The 18,374-nt window shown below is 39.9% G+C and overlaps 2 protein-coding genes across 5 annotated transcripts in view; one reads left to right on the top strand and one right to left on the bottom strand.

Moving 5' to 3' along the window:
* The window catches only part of CBLB (Cbl proto-oncogene B), a 131,393-nt gene extending 129,086 nt beyond the window's left edge, over positions 1 to 2,307 (top strand). For all 3 annotated transcript variants that reach the window (XM_029578233.1, XM_029578234.1, XM_029578232.1), the window contains 2 exons: positions 1,006 to 1,125; positions 1,466 to 2,307. In XM_029578233.1, the coding sequence (XP_029434093.1) occupies positions 1,006 to 1,125; positions 1,466 to 1,728 (383 nt within the window). In that variant the 3' untranslated portion in view covers positions 1,729 to 2,307. The remainder of the gene's footprint in view (positions 1 to 1,005; positions 1,126 to 1,465) is intronic.
* A 9,057-nt stretch (positions 2,308 to 11,364) lies between these two features.
* Positions 11,365 to 18,374, bottom strand: part of ALCAM (activated leukocyte cell adhesion molecule) — a 143,493-nt gene continuing 136,483 nt past the window's right edge. For both annotated transcript variants that reach the window (XM_029577918.1, XM_029577919.1), the window contains exons 15-16: positions 14,248 to 14,366; positions 11,365 to 13,349 (exon numbers count right to left, since the gene is read on the bottom strand). In XM_029577918.1, coding sequence (XP_029433778.1) covers positions 14,279 to 14,366 — 88 coding nt within the window. In that variant the 3' untranslated portion in view covers positions 11,365 to 13,349; positions 14,248 to 14,278. The remainder of the gene's footprint in view (positions 13,350 to 14,247; positions 14,367 to 18,374) is intronic.

Below are 18,374 nucleotides of genomic sequence, written 5' to 3'. Positions count from 1 at the left end.
ACTTCAGATGTACTTATTGTTGATTTTATTAAATTTTCATTGTGGAATTTACCTGTAAGTTATCAATACCACTAGCAGTACACATCTTAAAATATACAGTGCTAGAAAATGGTGTGAAAGAAATTACCTTTTTCCTGATTGGCTATAAATATCATGAAACTGATATTAAACAGCACAACAGGCAATCCTACCCATGTGCTAATACCCCTGTACAGGTCCTTGGTGAGGCCTCCCCTGGAGTATAGTTTAGTAAAGATGTGCATTCATTGGGCCGTTCATTTCGTGAGCACGCATGTAAAAACGGATGGTATATGCATACGTTATTAAGTTACACGCGTTCTCCCGAAAGAAAATGAATCGCCCAATGAATGCACATCCCTAGAGTTAAGTTCTGGAAACTGTACCTCAACACAACACAGGAGGGAAGCAGCCCTGAGAGAGGAAACCAAAATGGTGTGGGGCCTGAAGGACCTAAATATGTATGCCTGGAGGAGGGACAGGGGAGATACGATACAGCTTTGAAATACCTGAAAGGAATTGGTGAGGAACAAAAAGCAAGCCTTTTCCTATGAAAAGACTTGGGAACAGTGTCAGGAAATATTTCTTCATGGAAGGAATACCCTCCCGAAAGAGGTAGTGAAGACAATTGAGGTAACATCTGTTATATCTAATGTTAACGTTTCTGGATGGACCATTTTGCTATTTTATCTGCCGTCATTAACTGTTACTCACTAGTTTGTGGTTGCCTGCTGTGTGACATAACAGTGCTCTTTAATTGCATGTTGATCCATTCAAACTGAAATGCTATAAAAACCTGGATTTTAGGTCAAAATATGCTTTTAGGCAAAATGGCTATGTAGATGATTGATTCGTTAAAGGGACTGCACCTAGGATCATGTGTGAACAGTGAGATGAGAAGGGATAATTGTGCTGTCCGTACATGCACAAAGAGAAACTGATATCTTTCTAGGTCTTCTAAAATATTTTTGTTTTAAATTACTGTAGATCACTTTTTTGATTCATCAAGTGCCCTTGTTCCAGTGCCTCCTGCTCGGAGAGTAACCAGCGACAATGTCAAAGCCAACAGAATATCCCAAGACTACGATCAACTTCCACCAGCATCAGGTAAAGACGGGGGGATTCAGAGATGGCAGAAGTATGGAATAGCTTGAGACAGGAAACCCACTGCAACTTAAAATGTTTATGGGCTAAAGCATTTCACCTTAAGAAACCTAAATATTATAGCCTTGTTGATGTCAGACATTTGTCTGTCCTTGCCAGACGAGATATGGAAAGTCAAAGCTTGCACTTGCTAATGTTTCATGCGTTAGTCGTGTCAAGACTTTGCGGTCTTTGTTTTTAATTAAATGTTATGAGCATATAACATCTGAATTAGAACCTTAAAAAAATAATTTAAAATCTTGCTTCCACCCCCCCCATCCCCCCTATTTTTTCTTTTAAACAGAAGGCCCCCAAGCACCGGCCAGGCCGCCTAAACCCCTCCCTCGCAGGACTGCACCGGAAGTACATCATAGGAAAGCATATAGCTCTGAATTGTCCATGGAAAACGTGGATGCCAAAATTGCAAAACTGATGGGAGAGGGCTACTCCTTTGAAGAAGTGAAGAGGGCGCTTGAAATTGCCCAGAATAATGTTGACGTTGCTCGCAGCATCCTAAGAGAGTTTGCCTGCTTCCCTCCACCGGTGTCTCCAAGGTTGAATCTGTAAAACTTAAGAGCTCACTGCAGCAGGTTTGCGCCACATCTGTAGCTCTGGCTGGGAGGAGAAAGACAGAAAAAACGATTCCTCTCCCCACATCCCTTTGTCACCATTAGAAGAGAAGATGGCTACTATGGCTACTAGTAGTCAAATCTGTTTGTGGACCTCTTTTTGCTAGCCATACATTCAACTAAAATCAGGGCTCAACTGACAACTATAATTTAAAACAAATGTTTACTTCCCTTGAACGTTTGACCTGTGAAATGCTTTTCCATGTTTACAAGCTAGCACGTTACGGTTTTCTAGTTGACTCTGGTACTGTCACTACCCTGTGTCCTTTGTACAATGGGTCTCTTCTGCTGTAATGTGCCAGTGGATGACTCTGCTGACTGGACCTTCAGCTACCCCAGGAACCCCAGCATTTCCTTTTTTCCTGCTTGAAGATGCTTTAATGGTTTTTGAATTTCAACTTACCGACAAATGCAAAGAAAACAAAAATACAAAAGTGGCCTTCACTACTGAATCTTTTTCTTCTCAGATAATTCTTTTGCTAATGAGGAAAGACATTTTTTGAATGTATAATGCATTATTTTGTGTACATATGGCCTTTTTTGAAGGTATGATAGTAACAGGCAGCTTTTTTTTTGACTTGGGTTTATAACCTTCAATTTTCTAGGTCTATGTGCGAGAAGTTAGGGTGATGAAAAAAAAAAGTAAAAGTAACCAACACACAAGACCAGGTCTGCATGAGATGAAAATGATTTGAATAGCCAGTCTGCAGATGTTCGATGATCCAACTGCTGTGTTCATACTCTACTTGAGTTTTGTATGAAGTTCCTCGGCACCTTGAGTCTGCATTGCTCACCGCCATGCAGAGAAAGATGAGCAGTCAGTTCTATTAACAATATTCAGGTGAATTGTAAGTGGAGGAGAATGCACTGCATTTCCTGTTTGAATGACTGAACCCTGGATCATCAGACATTTTTAGGGTAGATTCATCCTAACCATGGAAACTTTAAATCCTAGATGCACTACTAGGTGTTAATTCTTCTGTGACTTACAAAGTCCCCTAGCAAGCTGCCCCATAGTACAGGAAGACCCTATTAAGGAAAAGTTGCCTTTTGCTTTCCTATCTGTGGTAGAAATCTTCAGCATTTGGACCCGTTGGTGCATGTTGTAATGCACTTGGACTACATTGATAGATTTACTGCAGAGGTGCTCAGATGTGCTCTGCTTAGGACTGATTGCCATCTCCTTTAAAGGCATTTCTCCCTGCCTTTGCACCTAGAAAATAAAATCACCAAGGAAATGAAGTAATTTCCAGATATTTTACCCACATGGTGGCAGTGTTGATCTACCAAGAAAACCAAAAGAGTACCCAATTCTAGCAGTGAGAAACTTCCAGACAAATGTTAGATATTAAAGCTAATGAATCCAGAAAAACCACAGTATACCTCCAGATCAATCTGAGCACCTCTAATTTACAGGCTCATGCCTGGCCTCCCCAGGACTTCTTGCAGGACACCCAAGTATATCTTAGCACTAGTTTGGCACTTGAGTAGCAGGCCAAATTATTATATTGGGATTTAAAAAAAGCACAAGCTGCATTAAACAAATCTCTCACTGCTCCTGGTCTTCATCCCTGAACTTTTCCATGCACATTCTAATTTATTAAGTCTAAACATTTTCAAATAATCTTTGTTGCTGCTTTACTTTCTACCTAAGAGTCTACAAGCTCTGGAGGTGATTTTACCAGTACAGTGCGATTTTTGTGACTTAGGCTTCTTGAACATGTTTTATGCTCATTTATTTTTGGTTCTGTGTTAAGCAGTTATTGCTTAGAGAATAAAAGCAAACCACATGGTGGGGTCATCAGCTTTGAACTGGAATGGAGCATCTTGGATGGACAACATAAGGAGATGCAGTGGTACACGTGCAGACCTTCCTTATCTTGCCAAATGTCTCCACAGAGAGAGGCATTTAATAATTTTTTTAATGAAATTCTAAAAGCAGAATGTTTTTTTAAATATTTAATTGATTATACAGTGGTAATGATCGGAGATGCTTGGCGGGTGAGGCATCCGTGTGTGCGTGTGTGTGTGTGTTTTTATATTAAGATTTCAGCAGATAAATGGGAGCTAAGGGCTTTTGTACCCATAGTTTAAATTTCCCTCTCCTTGATTAGTTACTGAAATCTTTGGTTGACATTTCCCACTCCTTAATCTCTTTTGTTACATTATCAGGCACATGATTTTAGCTTTTTGGTTTTCTGTGTCATAGTGCAAGCTAAAAAGCTGACTGAATTTTTAAGTGGTAAGATAATGAGTTCAGTTCTATCTGAATTCCCTAGGTGTTAACTGGCAACCTCTAAAATGTTGGTTCAAACTTTTCCTTAAAATTTTCAAGAATTTTCTGGATAGCTTCCTGCTGTTTCAGCAGTCAAATAAGAGAGGATTTATAGTTTAAATTCAAGGAGTACATTCTTTCCTGCCAAAGCTTTGCAGATGGATCGTACCTCTTCCATCATTTCAGTTATTCTTTTAAAGCCATGCTGTACTCTGGTTTCTAGTTTTGAAAACATCCATGCCAATTTGATGAAATCAGAGCAGACTTTCTGATTCGGGGATTAGAGAGGGGCACGTCCGATCAGAAATGCAGCAGGCTGCTAGGACTCAACCCAACTGTACTGGTAGGGCCACAGGACAGATGGACTCCATTTCTGGCTACTGTTACCAGGAGAAGCTGAATTTCCTGAAATATTGGACCACATATAAATGAAACATTTTGTTTCCGTTAAAGGATTTAATTGTACTGTAACACTTCAGAAGATTGAATTTGATTTAATATAATATCTACAGTCATAGGTAAACCTTTGAGGGAAAAAAAATGCTCTCATTTAATCAGGTAGCTTAGTAGACCGTTGATATTGGGCACTTTCTGGAATGGAATTGTGTCCGGAATCCATTATTTAAAAATTGGCTTTCTCTCTCTCACAGTCTTTGCTGCCTTTGTACTAATTAGAAATCACCCGTTTGTGCACACAGCAGCTGCACCATTACAAGACATAATCTGACACTGAGGCAACTCCAGCCCAGCTCCTGTCAAACAAATGAGCAAGTTCATGTAAAATACAAGGCAGCATGCTTACAGATACAAAGCTAGGCAAGCAGGACAAACTAAGCTACCCTAGAAAATTCTTCATTTCCATCCTAGCTGAGTTAGATTAGGCTTGATAAAGCAAAAGACCCCCCTCCCCCCAATCCCTCCTGCTTTTGGGGCAGGTTGTTAAACCCATCCCTGATCACAGTGGAAACAAGCATCAAGAACCTGAAGGTACATCCAGAGAGAGGAAGTGGAAGCTGGATTGCTAGGCTTACATACAGACCACTCGCGCCAGCCTTGGAGGGCTGGGTTAGATTTCTAAAATGACTGCTGCTTCTGTGTCAATATTTCAGATCCTTGCTATACACGTCCAATTAAAACAAAAACAAGGTGTGTAATGTGAAGTCTCTTTTTTTTTTTTCGGACCGTACATTTCATGGACTTTTTATTTTTCTGTTTTCAACTTGAAGCTTTTATACTTTGCACTGGTTAATCTAATCTGGTTAACTTCCGATAATGTCTTAAAGCTTGACAAATTTTGGAAGCAAATTATGTTTTAATCTGATTCAGGTACTGCCTGGTCAGCCGGAATTCAATGCTCTTAGAAATGCTGTTTTCCATTGTTTTTTCAAATGTTTTTATTGGGGGAAAAAAATCTTATCTAACATGTGTTAGACATAGTGTCATGTTTAATTAATTTATATTGTATTTGGCATTCCTTTTTTTTTTTTTCGGTTCTGGTTATTATGTAACCACAAACATTTTATCTGTTCTTGTAAAGTATTTTATAAATTGAATGTAAACAAAATGTTGAATCAGTCTTTCATTGCTCACATCTGTTCTCACTAGCATCTGTCCCGAGACACTTCCCTTAAACTGTAGTTCAGCAGCAGGGACCGAATGACGTGAGTAACTGACCCAGGATTACAGAGGTTTTCATCAGTGTGTTAGCAATTCAGATCCAGCTCTGGTTAATCAAAAATCATTGTCATTTGAAGGAGGCTGGCACTCTGGGAAAACTGAGCTGCTGTTCTCATTTTAGTTCCATGGTGGAACAGGTGTGTACATCACAAAATCCACACTCAGAGGTTTTTGGTAGCGTTGGTATTTTTAAAGAGAGGACAGCCCACACCGCCATGAAGACTGGTGTTTCTCCTTGCCAGGCATGCTCCAGCTCTTTCACACTGCAGAACCCCATAATCTGCAGGATTTGCCAGACCTGTGTGAATTAAAACTGTAAAATGGCTGGAGTATAAGGTGGGAACTGAGGTGCTAGCTGTCACCATTGCACCTTAAAGAGAAGGGTGATGGAGACTAAATTACTTTCCCACTGTTACACACAATCTTACTTGAGAAGGGTTCCGGCTGATTCACAGGGAGATGTGGGGAAGGTTGCACTGCTGCCGCCTGCGCTCTTCCTGTTCCGTGGATAACTCGAGGATTTTGGTTTTCAAATTTCACGCTATTAAAACATACCCAGTACGCATCATGCAGTATTTCAGATACTCAGGGAGCAGGGTGATTGTTCTTACAAAGAATAGGTCAAACACTGCTTAGCTCACTTACAGACATGCCTAACACAGGTTTGATGGTATTGCACAGAAGTATTTTAAGTTTAAAAACAGCAAAATGTACAGTTCATAGATAAGAGTATTATCGCCACATGGTGTGTGGAGTTATTGTGCACTATGTACTAGGGCAGGGATGGCCAAATCTGGTGCTCAAGGTCCACAAACAGGCCTGGTTTTCAGGATATCCATAATGAATATCCATGAGATGGATTTGCATACAGTGGAAGCAGTGCATGCATCTCAGTTATGGATATCCTGAAAACCAGGGCCTGTTTGTGGCACTTGAGGACCAGAGTTGGCCACTTCTGTACTATGGTTTCATGTCTTCTAATACAGCCCTCTGGTAAATCCGACCTTGTTAAAATAAGACTTTGAATTGCTCATAACTGTTCTAGTTTGTCATCTTAATCTTCTGTGTGACTTTTGTTACATTTAGTGATTTGTGAAAATGATAATTCTTCTGTTTTATTACAAAGTGAAATCTGAAGTCTGTGTGAAACAGCTAAGAGAACAGCACTTTCCTTTGGAAAGCAATTTTAAATAAATTCATGTCATGGCTATTTTTTTTTTTTTTAATTTGTAGACCTGTAGATTAAGCGCTTTGACCTGGATATAAACTGTCTTTAATATAATCACATGCATGCAGAAACATGGGCAGCACCAATAATTATGACAGTACATACATTTCATTGTATTCCTTTTTATATAAAATGTAGTGCATACAGAAGTGTCAATGAACAGCACTAGGAACTGAAGTTCTCCGAGTCACCAAAGCACATACAATTAAAGTAAAAGCCTAAGCGGGTCATGCGTTATGGCGTTAATGTGTGCGTTAATGCCACAACGCATGCAAAAATAATTGTAACGCACAGTGCGAATCCAAATTTGGGGGGGGCAGGATTTAGTTAAATAAAGGGCAATATCGCACAGTTTTAGTGCTGGAAATAACTACACCTATTTTTCCTGGCATTAGGCTGTGTGATATGCCCAAAATGGCCATAACGCAATTCGCGATACATTTTTGGAATTGCATTTTGGCCATTTCTGGGCTTGGGGAGGGAGAGGGGAGAAGAGTGGAGTAGAGAGAGCGCGAACCTCTGGGGAGGGGCCTCACTGTGTGCACCTATTTATCTCTCTTATAGGAGGGCCATCTAATAGGTCGAGGTGAGGTGTTGGTGGTTTAGGGGCCAGTTTTGCATGTAGAGTGAGATGTACGAACAGCACAGTACACCTTGGTGAAGATTTTGTTATTTGGAGTGAGGAAAGTCTCACAAAGATGAAATTTTGTACTATGTTACCTCCATCAAGCTAGGGTGAGAGAACATAGTAGAAATTTCATTTTGTGAGACTTTCCTCACTCCAAATGACGTCAAATCTTCACAGAGGTGTACTGTGCTGTTCGTACATCTCACTCTACATGTGAAACTGGCCCCTAAACCACCAACACATCACCTCGACCTATTAGATGGCCCTTCTATAGATATAAATATTTAACTACTATGAGGGCCTTGTAGATAGTCTCTCTCTCCCTCTCTCTCCCTCTCTCTGTGCAAGATGTGAAAAATAGGGATTATCGCAGGGTGTGCTAAGTTTACCCCACCACAAGATACTACTGATGCACTAGCTCCATTGTATGCAAATCTTTCGGGCATATTCATTGTGGATAGCTTGAAAACCAGGATCAAGGTGGCAGCTATTCAGAAGCCATTTAGACAGATAACTGAAAAGTTACCTAACAGGCAGATTCAGTAAAAGTCGCTGGAGAGCATCCGCTCTCCTGGCGCGCGCACAGGCCACTCTCCTGTGCGCACGATTCAGTATTTAAATGAGGGCCCGCAGTAAAAAGAGGCGCTAGGGACACTAGCACGTCCCTAGCGCCTCTTTTTTTTGACAGGAGCGGCGGCTGTCAGCGAGTTTGACAGCCGACGCTCAATTTTGCCGGCGTCTGTTCTCAAACCCGCTGACAGCCATGGGTTCGGAAACTGGACACTGGCAAAATTGAGTGTCCGGTTTTCAAGCCGCAGGCCGATTTTACAAATTTTTATTTTTTTTAATTATTTTTTATTTTGGGACCTCCGACTTAATATCGCTATGATATTAAGTCGGAGGGTGTACAGAAAAGCAGTTTTTACTGCTTTTCTGTGTACTTTCCCGGTGCCTGCAGAAATTAGCGCCTACCTTTGGGTAGGCGCTAATTTCTGAAAGTAAAATGTGTGGCTTGGCTGCCCATTTTACTTAGTGAATCGCGCGGGAGTAACTAATAGGGACATCAGCATGCATTTGCATGTTGCGGGCGCTATTAGTTTCGGGGAGGCTGGACGCGTGTTTTCGACCCCTTACTGAATAAGGGGTAAAGCTTGTGCGTCCAAACGCGGGTTAACAGTGCGCTCCGCCCTGGCACACAGGGCCATCTCTAGGACAACTGGTGGCCTTTGTGAAAATCATGGATGGTGCCCCCTTCCCTCCCCCTCGCCTTAGGGGCAAAGAGTAAGGTAAATAGGTTGAGGGATGGGGAGAAGTGTGGACATGCCCCACATTCACATTGACAAGGATAAGTAACAGTGAGCACCTCCTCTCTCCCCATATTCCCCCTCCCTTTCCAGTGCTGGCTTTAGAAATATAGAATATACACATTTTCTAGAAATACTGTCTCTACAGAAAAAAGGGGAACGTTTTTCATTTTCTATCAATCATCCTTCACCCCCAAAAGAACTGAGCCAAAAAATCTCAAATACAAATTTCTAATTTTGTCTAAATAACCAAGACGAAGAGCACAGCCCTAGACTATGCATAAGACATTACAAGAAAAACTCCTAAGAGCTTTTATATGTAATAAAGTCCTGGCCAGTTTTAGCCATCCAGCAAAATTATTTTTAAAATCATTGGACAGCTTTGCATCAACAATTTTTACAAAATGGATATAAAATGTTAAATGACATTTAACCCTCAGAGATTATACAAAATATACCCACAGGAATCAATTAACTGTTGGAGACAAATACAGAATAGAGAGACTATAAAGCATAAATAGAAATGTGGAGATAAAAACTGGAAAGCAGAACAAGCCAGACACTGTATGCAATGCAGCCATTCCTCAAATATCAAACAAAAAAGAAATATAAATCATGAAACACAATAGTAAAACCAAATTAATACAAATTTCAAAACGTATGATGAATAGAACCAATAATTAAAAACATGTTATAAATTTCCTAAAACACATATAAAATATTTCAAAACAGAAACATCAAACTGCCCAAGAATTAAAATTATTAAGGAATAAAAAAGTCTCCTCCATACCTGGGATCTTTTGATTTCCAGTCACCCTGAGATTGCCTTGGTATGGGGGAGGAAGGCTGCACAGACTAACCTCTCACACACACATTTACACATGTTAATTTTCTCACACATATACCCATGCTTTCACGCACACTCCCCCCTCTCTTACATATACAGGCTCGCGTTCTCCCTCTTATACACAGGCTTACTCTCTCACACACTTATACATGTTCATTCTCACACTCTCTCCCCCTTACACAGGCTCTTATACATGTGACACAGAGCCTCTCACACACATGCACACTCACAAATTCACCCATGCTCCCATATACTCCCTCTCTCTCCCTCATACATTGTATGTGTGCTCTTGATAGTTTATATGTGATACATAAGCACTCACACAGTTTATGTTGCTTGCAGACATACACACATGCAACACATTTTCATTCTCACACTCCCCTCTCGCACATCAAATAAACGTCACACACACAAGCTCTGTCTTTCACACACACATGCTGGCTTAGGGTTCTCCTTCTGTAATGGGATTCTTATGCAGCTGCCAGCGGGATGGACTCTGCTGTTGCTTTGGTAGCCTGACGGTCTAGATCTGTCTTCAGCAATGACCTGGTCGGGCTCCGCTTGCAACCGTCCAGTTGCGGGGTTTTTTACAATATTTGGAAGGGGGATGTAATACCAGTCCCCCCTCCCTCATGGTCGTGGCATGGGTTGAAAGCAGCAGCAGCAGGAGTTGCGTTTAAAGGAATATAATCTCCTGCTTCCGTGGGACCGATCTTACAGGCCTTATTGCGAGATCGGCCCTGCGAGGCAGGAGGAAATGACGTTCGCTTAAACACGACTCCCAGCTGCCGGCTCAGGGTGCTGGATGGAAGGCAGGGTTCGTGCTGCCAACCTTTGCATTGGAGCGGCCAGGGGTTTGGTTTATCCCTGCCCGACCTGATGTATAGAAATGAGGGTGGCACTTATCACTTTATACAGTTCCTGTACCCATTCTAAAAAGGTTTCAAAGCTAAAGTACATTCATAAGATCACAATATTCTAGCTACTGGAATTTCAAGAACGCAGAAAACTTGAATAGGGGTGAGGTATAAGGAGTTTGGGAGAGATAGAGAGCCTGAATATTGTGCAAGAATTTAAGGGTTGTGAAAAGGACTTGGGTTGCAAACAGCTATCTAGTAGTTTTGTAGATAGTTTAGGATGTAAATCACCAACTGATTATAAATCAACAGAATAACTTGAAAGGCAATTAATAAAAGAAGATGAGACTAAGCAACATCTGTAACAGCTAAGGGAAAAAATAGCTGGAAGGCCTTTAAAATATTGACAGCTTTTTGCATGCATAAACTGAGCCTCTAGCATACCTTTTAAACACTTTTTTTTTCTTGTATGTAATCCCATAGATAATCTGATCCTTCATTAACATCACGCATGGGTTTTACAGGAGTACCTTCATTAAGGTATGGGCAGTTCAGTGTTCATGCACACCGAAGGGAAGTTGCATGGTGGTGTGTTTATTTCTTGGCAAGGTCTAAAGGACTGTTTTCCATGAACAAAGCATGGGAGAAAATCTTTACGAACTGGGTACCATGTTTGGCAAATGAAAATCAGTAGCTAGCTAACTGTATTTTCCACACACCCAAGAAAACAATATATATTTTACTTTATATATATAAAGTAATCTTTTGTGGTTATGTTTTATTTTGGAAAACAGGAATTAAAATTTGTAGTTATTGTAATAAGAAAATTAAAAAAAAAAAAAGTCACGGTATTTACAGAGATAACAGTATGGCTGAGCCATGCAAAACAAATGACTTTGGTTTTTTCCCTTTTACTTTGGTTTATATTTACCTAAACTATTTTTCCTTCACAATTCAAAATCGAGGCAATTAACAAGGATAGCTTAAATGTAACATCGTTTCCCCTACTCTCCCATACAGTAGAAAGTTAACAAGACATTTCATGTATTTAATCCATGCCAATGCACTATAGGAAGTTTTTATTAAGACATCAGTCACTAGTGCCCAGACATTGAACATTTTACAAATGTACAAGTAACAGTGGGATTTTTCCCCAAATGTAGAAGTGGCAAAATATATTTACCCATTTCAGCTTGCTTTATTTTTTTTTCCAGTCCAGCACTATAAAATACTGATCCATTTACTATTATTCATTCTTAATGATTATACTGATTTTCAAAGCAGCAGGTCTAGATATATCCTGTACAATACCAATTTGCCTGTTTTAAGCTGTTTTGTGTTTTGCTTTTATTTATTTATTACTTTGATCTCATTTCTGGTACTATTTTCATTTTAAAAAGGGGTATATAGCACCATACCTGGTTAATTATCTCTTTTGGAATTTTATCAACTGGATATTTAAATAAAATATATTTTGTTATAAAGAACCTTTGGAAAAATGGCACTAAACCAAAAATATGTCTAGTACTGCTGCTTTTAAAAGGTTAGCTAAATTCTTGTCACTGTTGTGTAGTCTTTAATGTAATCATCAATCCTGTTACATTCTCTTGAACAGCAAACTTCTGTTTTGGCAGAGAAACCAGCAAAAGTTCGATGACATCTGCCATAGTAGCTGATAGTGTTTCTTCATGTTGTTGTTCTAAAATGGTTTTCAATTTTACAGGTTTTTTGTGGTTTTTTTTTAATAAATTTACAAATTTCATTCTTAACTAAAAATACATAAACATTTTGTTACATTTTAATGTAGTGTTTGATAAATTAGGTACCAGTTAAAAACACTAAGTTATTTTTAGGTGCATTCAATACCTGTAGTAGAGTTAACAAAACACACACACGCAATATATACTCTTCATTGGTAGGGGGAAAAATACAGTTTTTATAGTGACCACTGTTTTAAAGTTTCTATGTATGACTGATATCTTTAAAATTAAGAAAGGCATTTTAAGGCAGTGAATAAAAAAAAGTTCAGAATTCCAGTCATTCATAAATTATGGAAATGTGAGAATTAATTTTCCAACCTGCTATCAGTAAAATATTTCACTGGTAAGGAATGATATGAACAGCTTAGCTGCAGACTGTATACTAAACTGGGAACTTTTTTTTTTTTGGCAACTATTTCCAGCAACTATTTGACAGCAGAATCACCATCTGTCCTTTATGTCATCAGGTTAGGATAGACGGCACACTTTCCCGTGATTGAGAACCCCCGTCCCCTCAAAAAAAAAAAAAAAAAATCTTGTTTTACACACTTACTGGTGCAAACTGTACAAAACAGGCTTTTTACTGATAGCAACCAGAATTAGAAAGGTACCGGCTTAGACGGTGTAATAAAAATAATTATAACATTACACTATACATCAGATTAACAGCAACTCCCAGAACAAAGCCTTACAGTGTATAAAAATAGCTACTTAAAAAATTTACATAAAAGGCAAAACAAAAGAATTTCAGTGCAGACATTTACATAAAAAATGAAACAGAATACAACATGGTAACCTATTTTCATGGCTGTCAATTTTTTTTTGTATTGATTCTTTACTTGAGATATTTTTGTCTAAAAGTCCTGGGGACAAGGTGGTAGAATGAGCTGCTGAGTAGTTGAACCATGAATAGCTGTAGCTTCTTTGTATGCGCCTTAAATACAATCCATGTTCATGCTTCAATTGGTCTATATGCTTTTTCCCTGAAAATGTAAAAAAGTTGTCAGGATGCTTATCAAAAACCTTTCTTTTTTTTGAGTTAGGGCTTGGATGTCATGTTCCAAGGAAATGATCTAAAAGTGCCATCTCCCATTCCCCAGCCCTAATGGAAAGGAAATTTCACCAGAGGTGGCAGAATTCCCAACCTAATTTGCTCTTATTGGTTGTGAGAAGATTTCCTTTTACGAATGTCCTGTCAAGCTATGCCGTATTATTCCAAAATGTGATAATGATTCTAGTACAGCTGTTCCACAAAGATCAGATTGCGGCCTTTGCCTTCCTGTATCTTTATAACAAAATAGTAAACGCTGGATAAAGCCATGCAGAGAAGCAGAAAGACCGCAGGGCCTATTTACCAACAACGAGCATTAACAACGTTTTGCGATTAAGCCTCCAGAGCTTGATTGTGATATCACTTTTAAAAATACAGATGCTCTATGATTCTGCCCTGGGAAGAATAAATAAATATATTTGACCATCATGTTCAGTTATGATTTTTTTTTAACCAGTGATGAGAAAGTTTGAAAATGACCCTGCAAAACCATAATACTAGTTACACAAACACTATTATAAGCCAATATTTCATAATCAATGGTACAGTAAACTCAGTTGGTCAAAATACCTACAGGCCTCCAAGTTCTACATAAGTGATCATTATTTGTTGCGCCCTGGCATCCGTTCTGACCTGTTAACGAGGACTCGACGGTGTTATTAGAATAGCAAGTCAGCTTTTAGTAAAAATGATTTCTGGAGTGACAAACTTGGCAGCCTCCTAGTTCTAGAAATACTCTCTGGTAGGCTAACACTAGGCGATTCATCACCCTGCACATTTTTAAAGTGATCCTACATGACGCTCAGTATTCTCTGTATGTGCTTACTCACCTGGAATATCAGTTGACAATTCTTTATTTTTTTAAGCTTCTGATTTGTGATTGTTCTCTTCTAGCTTTTTGTTTTCCTCTGTATTTCCAAGTTCTTTTCCTACATGCTTTGATGCTGACCTGCAATTACAAATGCAGTATGTTTTAATGGAATATAATGCTAATGATACAGATATAAGAAAATGACATTTTTTTTTGCCATAACCAATGCTGTAACATTTATAGCTATCTATAACCCAGATGACAAAGAGCTTGCTATTAGAATTACTATTGCAGTATGAATTTGCAAGCTTGAAAGAATGGAATTTGATCTAATTCCTTTGTACAAGTTAAATCTTATAAAATCTATTTGCGGTATGTAATATATACTCCCCTTTTTAATACAAGTTGGTAGTAAAACTGAAAATAGTTCATTAAAAGTGATTTAAATGTAGAACACACTAGTATGGAAAAATGTCTACAAGCTTATGTCAATATAGAAACATCTTTTTCTGAACTGCCAACATATCTATAGATTGAAATTTCTGTAATACTGCCAACAGGCAACATTTATGTGATTTGTGTTCTGTGAATTTATTCCATCATGGTATGCTGTGATGAGATTTCAAATCAATTTCTATCCAAAAAAATGTTAATTTGGTTCAGATCTGTGTATAAAAAATGTGTAAGATAAATGTACTATTCAAGAAAGTGTATATATATACATACATATATATATATGAAATGGATTAGTGTGGGAGGTGTTAGATTTAGCTTAACACCTAGGCCATTTAATCCACTAGTTAACAGAAGTGAGAAATTTTAGCCTGTAGTGACGACAAAGTAACATCTTAATGGTTGCTATTATTAAAATGCAAATAGCTATAATATGTAAGTGGAACAAAATTAGTCATAAGTGTGAGTAGCAGCAACTCATGTCACCATTTTCTTTGTGGATAATTCATTTGCAATTTAATCTAAACTATGTAGTGAAAGATTAGATATCTGCAATACAGGTTTTACAAAGAAAGAATACATTATGCTTGGCTTGCTGAACTAAGTCAAAACTTTGGCCTTTCTCTCCTGACCTCTGAGGCAGGGTCACGAGCCACACAATATGAACTGAGTAACACAGCACAAGATGGCAGAGGAGAACCTTCTGGCTCACCGCCAGCTCAGTCTATCTCTGCAGTATTCAGCCTTCCATCTAACCCAATAATACTTGGTTCCTAGAGATCGTACAAGCGGACTATGTCAGATATCCACCACCTTCTTAAGTAAAGTATTTCCTTACATTTTGTCTGCTCTTCTCCTGCCCCTTTAACTTCATACTGTGACCTCTTGTTGAATTTTTTCCCCAGTGGAAATGCTTACATAGGATAAAGAGAGATTATCTGATTTATACATTAGGAAGGTGCATGTGTTTTGAACAAATGACAAAATGTAATGCATGAGGCTATTTTTGGTTTGTATGAATGGTGAACATTGAAAAATTAGCCTTGGATGACAATTCCCACAAAATGTTTGTGTTCGTGGGGAGGGATTCCAGCAGGAGCAGGCCTTGGACCTAGTCCTATTCCCGAGCCTCAGGCCAGGTCCGGTCAGCGAGGCCCAGGCCTGGAAGCAAGATTTGTGGCTTCTTCTTTTCTAGGTCTGGGGACTGAAAATGATGTTCTCCGCCCAGAGGAGACACCACAGGCAATGTCATTGCAGCGCCTTCCCCCAGGGCAGGTGGACGGTGCCATTTTGTTGTATGGCTGGAAGACATCATATTTAGTTGCTGGATCAAGAAAAGATGCTGGGACTAGGGCTCGAGCCCATTTTTCTTTTACAGTGAAGTCAATGGGCCTTCCTCCATAGACTTCACTGCAAAATGAAAAATATGGGGTAGATTTTATAAAGGTACGCCTGCGCGTACTTTTGTTCGCGCACCAGGCGCAAACAAAAGTACGCCGGATTTTAAAAGATACGCGCGTATCTTTTAAAATCCGGGGTCGGTGCGCGCAAGGCTGTGCAAAATCGGCAGCCTGCGTGCGCTGAGCCACGCAGCCTGCCTCCGATCCCTCCAAGGCCGCTCCGAAATTGGAGCAGCCTCAGAGGGAACTTTCCTTCCACCCCCACCCCCCCCCCGCACCTCTCCCTCCCTTCCCCTAACTAACCCGCCCCCGGCCCTAACTAATTCTCCCCCCTACCTTTATCGTGAAAGTTACGCCTGCCCAAGGCAGGCGTAACTTGCGTGCGCTGGGCCGGCTGCTGGTGCGCCATGATCCAGTCCCTGGGCCGGAGGCCGCGGCCATGCCCCCGAAATGCCCCGATGATGCACCGGCTGCGACACGCCCCCCCAGGAAAGCCCCAGGACCTACGTGCGTCCCGGGGCTTTGCACGTGCCGGCAGCCTATGCAACATAGGCTCGGCGCACGCAGGGGGAGCTTGGGGAAGGTTTTCGGGGAGTACGCGCGTATCTAACGCGCATACCCCTTTGAAAATCTGCCCCTTACTGAATACATTTTTTTGGAGGGTTGAAATTAATGAAATGAATTGAGGTACCTCAAACAAATTAAACATTCCTTCTGCACATCCCTGTTATACATAATTATCTTTAATTGTCACTGTTAGATTTGTTTTTTCCATTGATATAATCTTATCCTTTTAATTTATTTTGCAAAGCAGCATTAAATAGTCTGTAAACAATCCTAAGGACCATAAAAGGACTCTATTGAGGTTGTTAAAAATGGGAATTTGAGAATTGCTGAAATGTGTATACACTCATGCAAATGAAAGCAATAGGACTGGGCCAGCTTACCAAGTCACATCATGTAATTTGCATATTTCAGCTGTTGCAAGATTTAGCTACATAAAAGGTACCTATTTTTAAAATAGTACATTTCTCTTTTAACTCTGCAAGAAGGCTGATCAACTTCTTTTGGCATGCTCTCCCAATGGAAACGAAAAGGGATGCAGAAAGATTTAAGAGTTAGTGCTAGATCTTCTCCAAAATACTTTTTTAGATAGACAAGGCACGTACATTATACTATGGTTCTATAACAATAAACTGTAGCCTTATGTCCAAGACAGCTGATTAGAATTTATACAGCAAAACAGATTAATGCAGATTGTAAATGTCCAGTAAAGTGCATCAGTTTCATTGCACAGTTAATGTCTGATGATCATGTTTTTCTAATTAGTGGATTTTATGAGCAATAAAACCTAGTGTACGTGTACTAGTAGGTGGCTGCGGTTTTGCTAATGTTATATGGAAGGTTTTATTACTAAAAAAAACAAAACTAGAAACAAAAGGCAACGTACTAATATTGGCTGGACTGTAAGGTACACGAGTCCAATTAAAATTTCAGAATTTGCTAGAAAGTATGGTAAAATGTTTTACTGCTGATGAAAGAGCTGATTCTGGTACTGCTGTATGCTTTCTGCAGCCCCACCGATATGGGGACTAGATCAAGGTTCTTTGTGCCTTCTTAACCTGTGAGGAATCTCACAGGACCCCCAATGTGTTTCCGCTTCCTGCAGATCCCACAAGATTCCCAGCAGGACAGCAATCTTAAACAGCGCTGCCAGGAAACGCGTGGCAAAGTCTTGGCTTTGGCTGGCGGAGGGACATTCTCAGATGGGCTATGGAGGGAGAAATCTAAGTCGGCGCATAGATGAGATTGAGAAATAAAGGGTTAAAACAGGCATTCTAAGGATTTATGCAAGCCTGAAGGATTATGCGCAGGAAAATTGTGTACAGAATCATGTGGGCACATAAATGCATAAATTCCCTGGAGGTGTAAAAGTTTTATATTTGAAATGAAGTCTCCACAGATTTGAAAAAAACCCCAAAACAAAACCAGTGCACAACGGGGTCAATTTTCAAAATTGTGCGCATGCGTCCATGTGTGCGCGGTTCCTGGTGCGCGGAGGAGGAGGGGGGGGGGGTGGGGCATTTACAAATCACGTGTGATGACCCGATCGGCCTTTTCTCCAGTTTCCTCCCAGTCAGCTTCCGTTCTGATTTATTAGCAGCACACGTTTTTATTAGCAGCTGATAGACATCCTGTGGGCTCTGCCACACAGCTTTTCCCCCAATGGTAAGCAGCACTGGAACTGGTGGTAAGAAGATGGAATGAGTGAGAGTAGTAGGAACAGGGATAG

This window comes from Rhinatrema bivittatum, chromosome 15 (genome assembly GCF_901001135.1).
Source record: "Rhinatrema bivittatum chromosome 15, aRhiBiv1.1, whole genome shotgun sequence".
In the NCBI taxonomy this organism is placed as follows: Eukaryota; Metazoa; Chordata; class Amphibia; order Gymnophiona; family Rhinatrematidae; genus Rhinatrema; species Rhinatrema bivittatum.
This window is presented reverse-complemented; position numbering and strand designations above follow the sequence as displayed.